The 12,991-nt window shown below is 44.5% G+C and overlaps 1 protein-coding gene across 2 annotated transcripts; it reads right to left on the bottom strand.

The window, feature by feature from the left end:
* Positions 1-293: 293 nt before the first annotated feature.
* On the bottom strand, positions 294-12,424 carry Parp2 (poly(ADP-ribose) polymerase 2). Of its 2 annotated transcripts, none has more exons than XM_006994847.4 (16): positions 12,319-12,424; positions 10,000-10,146; positions 9,640-9,710; positions 8,620-8,670; positions 6,244-6,340; positions 5,791-5,866; positions 4,952-5,054; positions 4,051-4,210; positions 3,680-3,818; positions 2,390-2,453; positions 2,175-2,309; positions 1,827-1,954; positions 1,569-1,668; positions 984-1,082; positions 653-777; positions 294-558 (listed from the first exon to the last, which is right to left on the bottom strand). In XM_006994847.4, the coding sequence occupies exons 1-16, from the start codon at positions 12,356-12,358 to the stop codon at positions 399-401; spliced, it is 1,695 nt and encodes a 564-aa protein (XP_006994909.3). In that variant the 5' UTR covers positions 12,359-12,424; the 3' UTR covers positions 294-398. The 2 variants fall into 2 exon arrangements, with proteins under 2 accessions (XP_006994909.3, XP_076401025.1); XM_076544910.1 differs by having other exon boundaries at positions 9,992-10,146; positions 12,319-12,381.
* Between the last annotated feature and the right edge of the window lie 567 nt (positions 12,425-12,991).

The following is a 12,991-nucleotide window of genomic DNA, read 5'->3' as shown; positions in this document are numbered from 1 at the left end:
GCCATCAGCCTCTCTCCAGATTCAGTAAGAGCCTTTGTCTCAAGAAGACAGTGTGGCAAGCTGTGGTGGTGAACGACTTTAAAATGAATACTCCAGAGGCAGAGGCAGGCGGATCCAAATTGGAAACTCTGTCTCAAAAAACCAACCAACCAACCAACCAAACAAGAAACAGTATGAAGAGTGCTAGAGCATACTCCAATGACCTTCCTCCGGCCTCTGTGTGTACACATAAGCATGCACACCACACACAAAGAATAAGTGTTTGGAGAAGTAAAGCGCAAAGAAGCCAGAGATAGGTTTCTATTATTTTTATCAAACAAAATATCAAAAAGTTAAAAAATGTAATATTGCTTGATTCTTGTTTGAAGACTATCCTCTCTTGCTTATTTGATCAACATTCACCACAGCTGCAGAAAATTAAATTGAATCTTTAGAAGGTATCGCATATGGACCTGGTTGGGGCTGTAGACAATAAACTCATTGTAGTTGAGGGTATACCCCTCTGGATTGAGAATTCCTGTGTCACTTGCTGGTCCTAAGGGCACTGTACTTCCATTCCTGCAAAATGGAAGAAAATGTGTCAACATTAGCTGAAATAGACAAGTAATTCTTAACAATTTGAAAGAAGTCTTCCAGCAGCCTTAGCACTTACAGGGTGATGAAGTGGGTAGGGTTGGGAGCCATCTTTCCAAGCCCCTTGGTGCTATGCTTGCCCTGAAGCAAGCCTTCGGCCTTAGGATTGGCCTCCAGTAGCTCATTACACTGACCTAGAGCTACCTGCAAAACAAAAGATCCGTGAATACCTATTTTTAGTTCAGAAGTAGGTGATTCCAAAGTCAACCAGAACATCTGGATTTGTATTTTATTCCTTACTTTAGCAAAAGAATCTAATGCAATGGAAATCCCATTCCAGGTGTACCTCTTGAATCCAAAGTCAAGTTTTCTCAGTGAACTAGAGATCATAGCTGTGTTCGCTGACTTACCTCTGAGAGAAGAAGCAGTCCTGTGTTGTTCAGGCGAGAAGCAAAGCAATAATTGGCACTCTTGGAAGACATGTCAGCAAAATAGATTCCTTTCCCAAACTGAAATATATCAACAAAAATGGAGATCAGCTGTCTAATCCATTATATGAGAAGTGCCTTTTGCATGGTGGTCCAAGCCCTGGATTCAGGAGGCAGAGGCAGGCAGGTCTTTGAGTTTGAGGCCAGCCTGGTCTACATAGCAAGCTCCAAAACACCCAAGGTCAACGTGAAACTCTCTATGAGGAAGAAGACTCAGCATTGACCATCAGGTTCTGTTCTCATAAACACAACATGGTTCCTTCCCCACTGCCCTTTCTTACTCAGTTCAAGAGACAACAAAATAGCCATGGATCTCTGCCTTTAAACTCTAAGAGACATATCTCTTTTAAAGAAAGAGGGACACAGGAAAGATGTGGTTATCAGTGAGCTGTTTTAACTCCTTCAGAGGAGTACCACCTAATCCTAATCTGGGCTGGGGGATCGACCAAGATCATCATTGTATCTTTCTTTCCTTTGGGTTCCTTCTAGAGTTCAGTCTCTACTTACCATATAACCTGTGATGGGAGCCTCAGGTGGGGCAACTCGAAGCCCATGGCTCAGGATCCCCACCCAGTTACTCAGCCTGGAACCGTGCCAGAGTAGCATCCTAAAAAGACCCATTATTTTACTCCATTGTTCTCTTGAAAACAATGGTCACAGATACAAATAACAAACAAACAAAGCAGCTGTCCCTGCCACCCTCCCAGCTCCTTCACTACACTTCAGGCAAGGAAATGTCTACTCGACCCAGAGCTGGACTCAGACCTGTTAGGAAGGTCCTTTCTGAAGACTTCTTTTTCCCCTTCCTTCTCTACTTCAAAAACATCCAGCAAGGTCATAGTGTAGTCCTTGTGTGTAGGAGCATGGGTAGACTGTAGGTACTGAGAAATCACCTGTGGAAAAGAAGGAACAGCAAATGTAGACCCTGTAAGAGACTGGAGTGAACTGAAGGATGCAGGGCTTCTGCTCTAAGTTAGCAGAACTTTTTGCCCCCAATAGCCTCACAATGCAGTTAGAAAGAGTTCTGACTCCCAAGTTCCTGGTTAACACAGGGATGGGAAGGATGGGCTTTACTGGGGTAAGAACGTGAAAATAAATGACTGTTGGTCTTACTTTGAACTCGTAGCTTTCATGGTCCAGAGGACGCAATGCACAATGGAGGTTTCTATAGTGCTGGTCCAGGGGGTGTTCTGAGCTTTGGCGCTCTGACTTCACCAGTTTCAGGGCAATTTCAATGTCTCCCAGCGCCTAAGAAGATGAGACCAAGAATCAACGTGGAGGAACATAGGCCAAGAGTCAGCAAACTCCCCAGCGCACTCGCAGCTCACCTCTAGCAGCTGTACTTTCTCCGACAGTTCTTTCTCTGTCCGGATCACTGGAGGGACAGAGAGTCTAAGAACAGAGGTACAACCACCATGAGTTGTCTGCTTTGTGGCTAGAGGGTACATGACAAAAAAACAGGTCCTTTGGAAAACTAGTGTTCGTCTTACTAAAAAGAAAAGAAAAAAAGCTGGGCCTGGTGGCATACACCTTTAATCTCGGCACTCAGGAGGCAGAGGTAGGAGGATCTCTGTGGGACTGAAGCCAGTCATAGTGAGTTCCAGGGCTACATAGACTTTGTCTCAAAAAACAAAAAAAGAAAAAAAAAAAAAATTAGGATTTCCTATCTGGAAGAGAAAGGCATGTGAAAAGACTTCAAAGCCCAAATATACAAAGGGATATTAAATGCACATCTAAGTTGGATAAAACATTTATTTAGATTTCCATGTCCAGGACAGAGTTGAAATTCTTTTATAGGACCCTTTTTCAAACTAAGCTACACTGACGTCAACAAGGAAGTCTGGACACAATCCAGAACGGGTAAACCTTTTGATCATTCAGGGCTATTTTGAGGTCATGGAATTCACAGAAAGCAATAGAGGAAATGGGAACAATGAAAACCAGAATGAAGAATGAACTGGGCTAGGATACAGTTCAGAGGGAAAGTGCTTGGGTAACATGTACAAGACCCTAGGTTCAGTCCCAAGCACCACACATACACACACACACAGACGCACGCACGCGCACACACACACACACACACACACACACACACACACACACACACACAAATAGGGATCAGAAATGGAAATCTGAAGGAGTTAAAAAAAATAAGGATCAGTAATGTGTTCTATCCATTTAATATTAATCATTTGGTTTCAGAAAAGTGGTATTTATGTGGGTGTAGACATCTTAAAAGAATGGAAGGAGGTATGATTTGCAAGGGGTTTTACTTAGTGGCTAGATACATTCTTCTCTTTTTGCAGGGGTGGGGGACCCACTCTCTCTTGAGTTGGTTAACTTTCACTTGGTCAGGCATATAGTTCTAATAAAGTTAGGAAAATTATGTCCCATATTTCTTTTATTTTGAAAATTTTCTTGAGACAGGATCCAGGCTGGCTACTCTCTGCCTCCTGAGTGCTGACTTCCCATATTCTAAGCTAGCTACAAATCATATTGGACCCAATTTAAGATGACAATTTCCTTAAGAATAAAAGATTAAGAGGACCAGAGCTACTGCGGTTGCTTAAGGAATAAAGTGAGTAGAAGAACAAAGTAAAGAAACACCATGACCTTACCCGAAGTCATGTGGGATCCTGGTGTAGAACTCATTGCATGCTTCAAGAAGAGCTCGCCCATGCTGGCCGGTCCGAATACAATCCTCAATCTTCTTGAGAGACTGGTACCCGGCCTTGATCTGCATCACTGTCAGCTTTCCTGGAGGCCCAGTCAGAGATCAGACTCCAAACCAGGGTCCTATTTCTATAGACTACATATCCCTGCCCAATTAAAACTCAATTTTCCAAACAGTATCATCCTCTCAAACCCTCACTCCAGATCCTGCTGCCTCACTCAGTACTTTCAGTAATCCTTAAATAGTGATGTGACTGCTCATTAAAGGAACTAGGAAATAATACGCAGGGCTGAAGAACAGAGTCTGAAGTCCTACCGAGTGGGGCTTTCTTGGTGTCATACTTCATTTCTATCATCATTTCCTCCATTGTCTGCACGTTACAGATCAACTTTATCAGCTCCTGGACTCGAAGATCCAGCTGTGACTCTGGCTTCGCAGTTTCAAGGGGCTCCTCTTGCTTTGTTTTATCTTCATCCTGTAGCAAAATAAACATAGCTTATATCTGAAGGGTGAATTTGAGCCCCATAGGGAGCAGGTCTACAGTGATCCTTGGTGTGTTTGCACACTGGTACGTTCTATTAGGAATCTAGTTAGATGAGCCAATGTGATTTCCACCCCAACTTGTTGGAGCTCCCTCACAGTGAAGTACTCAGAGTAAGAACAAATGGCCCTTCCAACAGAGTAGGCAAACACAGTTCTTATGCCATAAACCTTCTGATCACATTAACACGAAAAGCTTCTTAATTTTCAGATCTATGAGTTTTTAGGAAAGTTCTCAGCATGCTGGAAACCTTAGTTTGTCAAAATTCTTCTCCTTTCTTTCTTTTTGTGATTCTCAGTTTTGAACCCAGGGCCTCATGCATGCTGGGAAGCATTTATTGTTGACCTGCACCTGCAGCCCTCGATCTCGTCACAGTGGTGCAGAAGTGAAGCCAGCTTTAGTTTCTCAGTTTGGTTATTTATCCGTCTTCTCTTGGTCTGTAACACTGACCTTCTGGAAGCAGGGCCTCGGGTTTCCTAAGTATTCTAGTTCACAACAGAGAAGACTACTGTCTTATGACTATGGACACAGCAGAAAGGCATATTCTGGCCCTTTGAGATCAAAGACAAGGGAAAAGCAGTGACTCCTAATATCCCAGCCTGTTCTGGACTTGCACTGGTCCACATCACCTGGGTAGACTCACTTACTTAGAAGACACCTGTAGAGTCAGCTTACCTGCACACTGGCAGTATAGTCCATCTGCAACATGTCGTATTTTCCAGGTACTTTCTCAAAGTTCTCACGGTCCTCCCAATTGTTTTTGGTTTTGTCAAGGAATCTGTGGCGGCCAAGAAGGTGGGGAAACCATACAAATTAAGGTCCACTGCCAGAGGGAAGCACACAGCAGTGTTCCGTAGTGTGAAGTGTAAATTAGGACACTGAATGAACAGAAGAACTGGAACAAAGGAATCAAGCAAAAATGGGAACAAAGGCTTCCCAAAGGTCCCAAAACACAGAAGCTATGGATATGTGAAATAAAAGGTAGACAACCAATGCTTTTTCCCAGAAAGAAACATGTATCTAGACTCTAGAAAGTCTGCTCTCAAAATCACCAGGAGAAGCTGAAAGCTCCAGGTGGACAGTCTCAGCCTCTGGTGTTTCTAATTTCTTAGAGTTGCTTGCTGTGCTTAAAATATTCTAGATCCTTCTGGTCAGTTTCAAGGATCTAGGTTGATTTAATCACTGACTAAAGAAACAATTTAGCCGCGGTGGTGGCGGCACACACCTTTAATCCCAGCACTCTTGGGAGGCAGAGCCAGGCAGATCTCTATGAGTTCGAGGCCAGCCTGGGCTACAGAGTGAGATCCAGGAAAGGCACAAAGATACGCAGAGAAACCCTGTCTCGAAACCCTCCTCCCCCCCTCCCCCCAAAAAAAGAAATCATTTAATGTTCTAATCATAGGGTGTCAGAATAGAAAGGAATTAACATTTAGGCTCAATTATCCTTACATGAAACTCTTCAACAAGAGAGATCCAAGAAGGGTATGTTTTTTAACTAAATTTTTAGCACTTACTTTTTCTGAAATATTTCCTTTGCTTTGCTGAGGTCACCAGAACAAGCCACCAAGCTGTGCTGTCCCGTTTTCCCAACTGCAAAGTAAAGGCCAAACACAGGATGGTTCCGTGTCCTAGACCCCAAGTATAGCTCTCCAGCAGTGACAAGCCATCTCTCTAAGGTCTCTCTGCTTATTGTGTGACCAATAGGCAGGAAAAGAGGACGGGACAGGTGCAAGGGCTTAGGCAACAGATCACACTGATACAGGGTACCACTGAGTGTCCCAGCCGATAAGCAGTACCGTCAGTCCAATGGAGGGCGTCTTCTCAGCCTCACAAAGCTTCCTAATGACGATGCCTGCCACTTCCCAACCTCAAAAGCTCAAGTGGGTTCCCGAGCCCTTCACAGACTTCTGTGTTTCTGAATGGCTATCATCATAAAGCATACAATCCATCATAAAGCCTTGCTTTACCTCGGCCCCACCTCATCCAAACACTGAAGTTCTTCTGGGCATCATCTTCTAAGAGCTGAATAAGATAGTACTTGTTGTTGTTGAACTGCAGATTGGTCTGAGATAAGTGGGAGAAGAACAGCATAGAAGGAGAGTTTTACTACTGGAAGTCACATAAACCAATGCTGTTTCCTTGGTTATAACTGCCCAGTAATTATAATTGCCATAATGAAAAGCATAGCATGATGGAAACAAACAGATCCTGGAAGAATAAGGATATAAACCGGAACTTAATGACTGATTCTTAGAAATTAAAAGTGTGATCTTGGAAGCTTCCTGAAACCCCTATCCAACCCCTACATTAATGGGATCCTCCTGAAAGCTCCCTCCATAGATATTTTTCTCACTCTACATTATTGTTTGAGACAGGGTCTCCTGCCGAACCTGGAGCTCACTGGCAAGCCCCATGCATCCTCCTGTCTCTAGCCTCCCTTGTGCTAGGATTACAGGAATGCATCAGTGTACCCAGCTTTTTACTGAGGTGCTGGGGAGCTGAACTCTGGTCCTCAGGCTTATACTCCAAGTATTACTGACTCAGTTAGTTCGCCAGACCGGCTTATAATAGTTTAGGAATAAGTAATAAAAAGAAATACTAGCTAGCTGTTAAAATTATCTCTATTGGATCAATAAATTGAAGTATGTGGCTGGTGAGAAAGTTCAGTCAGTAAACAAACATAAGACCCTGAGTTCAATCCCTAAACTCCATGTAAAAAAAAAAGCCTTAGCATGGTAACGCACACTGGAATCCCAGCACTAGGTTGGCAGAGACAGGGGGATTCCTGGAGCCTGCTTGTTGGCCAGTCAGTGTAACAGTGTAGTCTATTAAGTGAGGTACAGGTTAGCAAGAGAACTTTCCTCAAGAAGAGAGAGAGAGAGAGAGAGAGAAACTAGTCAATGGCGGCACCTGGGAACAACATCTGAAATTGACCTTTGGCCTCTATGTGCAAGCATACATGTGCACTCATGAGAGCACCCACCCATGTATAGACAGACACACAAAGGCAAATAAATTCAAGTATGAGTCATCTCCAGGAAATAAATGAACAGAGCAAGTATCAAAACAAGTGTGTGTGTGTGTGTGTGTGTGAGAGAGAGAGAGAGAGAGAGAGAGAGAGAGAGAGAGAGAGAGAGAGAGAGAGAGAGAGAATAAACAGAAAGACTGGTTAGGGATGTAGCTCGGTGGTAGAGCCTTGTTTGGCAAGCACAAGGCACTGGGCTTGGTCTCTCAAACTGGGAAAAAAAGGAAAAGAAACAGAAACTGGTAGCGCATACTCGTAATTCTAACACTCAGGAGGCTGAGGTAGTAGGATTACTGTCCAGTCTGAGGCCAGCCTGCTCTACAGAGTGACTGCCGGGCTGGTAAGGGAAGCTAAGCAACACACACACACACACACACACACACACACACACACACACACACACACACACACGGCGAGGGGTGGGGGTTAGGGTGGACTTAGGGTTAGTAGGATGGAGAGCTGATTAAACAAAGTTGTCTTCTGACCTCCACACATATCATATGCTGTGGTATGTGTGCCTTCTCCCATCATGTGTTCACAGTAATAATACATTTTTTAGTTAAACAAAAAAATGAACTGCACAATTTTAAAATGTCAGGATGAACTGGGTGAGACAGTTGTGCCCCTGAAATCTCAGTACTACAGACACTGAAACAGAACTGCAAGTTCAAGGCTGCCCGGGCTACACAGTAACAACCTGTCACACACACACACACAAAATCAACAAACACACACACAAAAAAACCAACAACAAATGTTGGTGGAACACCTCGCTCGCCTAGCATGCATAAAACCCTGAGTTTGATTCCAAGTACTACATAAAACCAAATGTAGTGGTGCATGTCTGAAATGCTAACACTTGAAAGACGAAGGTAAAATGATCAGGGGTTGAAGGTCATCCTAGACTATATACCTAGCCTAGGTTTTGTCAGAGTCTGCCTCCAAAAAACAAAACAAACAAAAAAACACACATGCAGAAAACCCTACAAAACAAATAAAAAGTCTTCAACAGTGGCAAAAAGCAGAATGTAATAATCATAAAGCCAATTTCAATTTTGGAAAAACGTGAGCAGTTTATATTACAAAGATGTTCTGATAGCCTGGGCTAGCAAGAGGGTTCAGTGGGTGAAGGCACTTTCTGCCAAGCCCCGTGGGCTGAGTTAAATCACAGGGCCCCTCATGGTAGAAGGAGAGAACTGACTCTTTCGAGTTGTCCTCTGAGCTCCACACACATACACACACAGATTAAATAAAGAACTGTATTTAAAAATGATAATAAAAAAGAAACCCCCACAATCAGAATGACTTATGCTCTTACTTGATTCAGCATGACATCATAGACATCGTCTCCTTCACAATACACATGAGCCTGGGAAGAGAGGAAACGAACCGCATCAATGTACTCAGTCCTGAGAGCAAAGGGAGACCCTATTCATTTCTTTAATGCTTTAAGGTTTATTCTCCAGCACATCCAACATCTGTCTTCCAGGGAGAGAAATGGAAATATTCTATACACAGCCTATCACTATTAAAGTTAAAACATACGAATTCTTCTAATTAACTCAAAATAACTCAAAAGAAACCTGCTTTTTTGTTTGCTTGTTTTTTGAGACAGGGTTTCTCTGTGTAGCTTTGGGGCCTGTCCTGAAACTCACTCTGTAGCCCAGGCTGGCCTCGAACTCACAGAGATCCGCCTGCCTCTGCCTCCCGAGTGCTGGGATTAAAGGCGTGCGCCACTGCCGCACGGCTCTCTTCCAGATCCTTCCGATCCTTTCCCCCTTCATCAGTAACGTATGCCATTCCAGACAATTTCTCATCAAACCACACCGTCCTCCCTTAACAATCGCAACATTTCCTGGGTGAGAAAGGGAATGAGCTGTGGAAAGCTGATGGCAACTCCTAGGGTAATTACGTTAATAGTCTGTGAATTTCTTAAATTTTTAAAAATTAATTTTAAAATTCATTCTTTTTTTTTTAAATGCATGAGTCTTTTGTCTACATGCATGTATATGCTCCACTTGTATGCCTGGTGTTTGTGGAGGTCAGAAGTGGGCATGAGATCTCCTAGAAATGGAGTTACAGATAGTTGTGAGATGTCATGGGGTGCTGGGAATCAAACCCACATGAAGGTCCTCTTGAAGAGCATGTTCTTAACCACTGGGCCATCTCTCCAGGCCCAATTCTGCTCATGTGAAACCCCACCACGCCCACTTCCCAACTCTGGAGAAAATGAATCACTAGCAGTATTTTAGAAAGTACTTTTAAAACGAACACCAGCAACATTCTAGATAGGAATCACAATACCAGAAGAACTCCGCTTTCTGTCCAGGTACTTTACCTTTCCCACCTTGGCTGTACACTCTGGGTCCACAGGAGCTTTGCCCTTTAACAGCAAGGCCTTCACCGAGTCTGAGGGAACAGAGATATGCACTGTCAATACTTACGTGTGAATCAAAGGAGCTGTCGTGGTTAGAAAGCTGTCATGTTTAACTCGGCCCTTCCTGAGCAATCAGGGTCTTCTGCCTAATCCAACTCAAATGTATGAAAAGAAAGATTCGACAAAGTAGACTGGTACTCCCAAATGCCCAAATGATAGAGAGAGTAATTATATCTTCAAAGAGGGAAGGAAGAAATATCATCCCACTCTTTGAGAGACCCATGAGCTGGCCCATGCCTCCCTGGCCTGTGACCTTGTGACCTTGCTTGCCGTTTGTCCCATCTGCATCCTTTCCTGCAGCCTCGAGCCCCTTCCTCTGGCCTGTGCGCATCTTCTTGACAGCGGGAGAGTCCTCTGCTGCTTTGTTGCCATTATTAACTCTCTTGGCTTCATTTAGCCCTACAGAAGCTAAAGGCGAGAACAATAAGCAAAGAATTACTACACTACAAAGATCATCTAATAGCTGAGACTGAAGCAAAAATAAAAATACAGGAAAAACTAGGTGGACGTGGAAAGGACAGGGAGCCCCTCATCCCAGAGTCTGGCTGAATCCCCTCTGCAGCTGAGAAGCAAGAATTCCAGCACAATTAACAGGTGAAAGTTGCTGACACAGATATTCAAATACTTTTATGTTAAAATGACAATGAATCAGACTTAAGGCATAACCAATGTGGTAATGGGGCTGGACTCATTTCTCTCCCGTTCTATGGGAATGTTAGACATACCACAAACATTGTTTACATGAAGATAACCTAACCTCCTGTAAACACCTCAGGAAATGTGATCTCATTTAAATTCTTTAACAACTCTTTGAAGAGCCAAAAATCACAAATTTTGCATATGTCTATTATAAGGAAGGGTGATTCTTAGAGAAGCCCACACCTGTGTTCTGTGGTGTCTTTCTTCTAAAACATTTCCTTTCTTTTAACCCTTGTGCTTAAAATGTATGTTAATATCTCTTTTAATAAACTCCCAACTCTGGTTCATCTTGCATATTGTGAAATTCCTTTCTACCTTAAAGCCAAGAGTACTAGGTTTGCCTGAGTGAAGGTCTCGGAAAAAAACTAAGGTTGTAGCCAGGAACAGCAGAGTTGTGTCTCTGCCCTTGAATCTGCTGACAAACCTTAAAAAACAAACAAAAGGGTTATTATTTTGTTTTTATGTGTATGGGTATTTTGTCTACAAATATGCATGTGCACCACATGAATGTATGGTACACCTGAATGTATGGAGGTCAGAAGAGGGCATAAAATCTGGTAAAGTGGCTATGACCAGCTATATGGGTGTTTGGAATAGAACCCAAGTTCTGTGCAAGAGCCACAAGTGCTTTTAAGCACAAGCCAGCTCTCTAGCCTCCTGATAATTTCTTTTCTTTTTTTTTTTTTTTTTTACTTTGAGACAGGGTCTCTCTCCATAGCCCTGGCTGTCCTGGAACTCACTTTGTAGACTAGGCTGGCCTAGAACTTACAAACTTACAAAGATCCTCCTACCTCTGCCCCTCCCAAGTGCTGGGATTAAAGGAATGGGCCAACACACCCACTGCTCTGACAAATTCTTCTGAATTTAAAGGAGGCTGGAGAGATGGGTCAGTGGTGAAGAGGTTCCCCTACTCTTCCAGAGGATTTGGGTTCAAGTCCCAGCTCTCACATGGTGGGGCACAATTCTCAGTAACCCCAGTTCCAGGGTATCCAATGCCCCCTTCTGGCCTCCAGGCACACACTTGGTGTACACACACACATACAGACAGACATACAAAATACACGTACAGATTAAATAATTTTTTTTTTTTTCGAGACAGGGTTTCTCTGTGTAGTTTTGGAGCCTGTCCTGGAACTCATCTTGAACTCACAGAGATTCGCCTGGCTCTGCCTCCCAAGTGCTGGGATTAAAGGCGTGTACCACCACCGCCCGGCACTTAAATAATTTTTTAAAGAAATAATTTAAGATGTTCTTTTGAAAGTTACAAATGCCACACCACTCACTTCTCTTGAGACAAACTGAGCAACCCTTCCTAAATTGCTGTCCTGACCATATATTAATACGACAGGATAAAATAAATTTACAGAGATGTTTAAAGTTCATTACTCGTGACGTGGGCCTTGGGTCTTCCACACTTTACTTCAAATTAGATCACGTGATCATGCTCTACAGTCTGGACCAGCTTACGGCCAGCTTTGCTTACTGGAGCTTCAGAACCTTGGAGTTCGCTGTACCTCAGCTGTCCAAAATGTACAACTGAGTCCACAGCAATAGTATCTAACTTAATAGGGTACAGCTAGGAACTCAGTATACAATCCACAGCCAACAATTCCAATATCCGAATTTTTACTTCCTGAAATCGGATGTCTCTTAGAAAGGTTGACGTAAGAAGTTAATCACTTTACGTTCATCCTTTTGCAGTGCCGGACTCCATAACGGGAGATCTTTTCATTGAATGACGTTAGTTATTAACAGTACGTGGCAGTCACGCTTGCTGTTCCGGGTCCACACGCCTCTCTGGGTTGAACTGGACCGTGAACAAGTGAACTGCTCCCTCTGACTCTGGCCCCAGCGTGTCCGCCCGCGGACAGGGGTTCTCACCTCGCCTCCCGGAGCCGGACCTCCGCCGCCGCGGCGCCATGGCGCTCGAGCCCTGACGTCATCACCCCCAGCCCAGCCGGGATGCGCGGGCTTCTTCTCCGGAGCGGGAGGCGGGCATAAAGGCGCATGCAAATCAAGGCCGCCGCGCCGTGCTTTGTGGGAAACCACCGTCACTGTAACAGGCGTCCCGCCTCCGAGGCTTATTAAGCTCGCCGGCCACCGCCCTCTGGCGGGCGGGGGAAGCTCATCAGCGGGGCCACGCGCTGAGTGCTCGTCACTCCCCGGCCCCTGGGAAGGTCTGAGACTGGGGCCTCCCGCGGCCCTAACCGGGCTCTCCCCGAGCGGGGAGGTGAGTTCCCAGAGAGCAGGGCTCCACGCGTGGGCAAGACTGGGCAGGAGAGGCCCCGAGCGGGCGGATGCCTCCCTCGCCGGAGCTTGGAACAGACTCACGGCCAGCTAGAGCGAGTTCAATGGCTGAGGTGAGGTACCTCGCGGACCTCATAACCCAATTCAGACTACTCTCCCCCGCCTTTTTGGGATTTTTAAGTCTTAAGTGATGGTGCTAAGACTGTGCACCGTCCTTTGCTCCAAGAAGCTTCTCTGACCGAGCTGCACAGATCTGTGGATTAAAACATAAAGATCTAGAGTAGAGTTGGATAACATAACCCTTTTG

The sequence above is a fragment of the Peromyscus maniculatus genome, chromosome 9 (assembly GCF_049852395.1).
Source record: "Peromyscus maniculatus bairdii isolate BWxNUB_F1_BW_parent chromosome 9, HU_Pman_BW_mat_3.1, whole genome shotgun sequence".
NCBI classification, from domain to species: domain Eukaryota; kingdom Metazoa; phylum Chordata; class Mammalia; order Rodentia; family Cricetidae; genus Peromyscus; species Peromyscus maniculatus.
The sequence above is the reverse complement of the archived record's forward strand: the minus strand, read 5'-3'. Positions and strand labels throughout refer to the sequence as shown.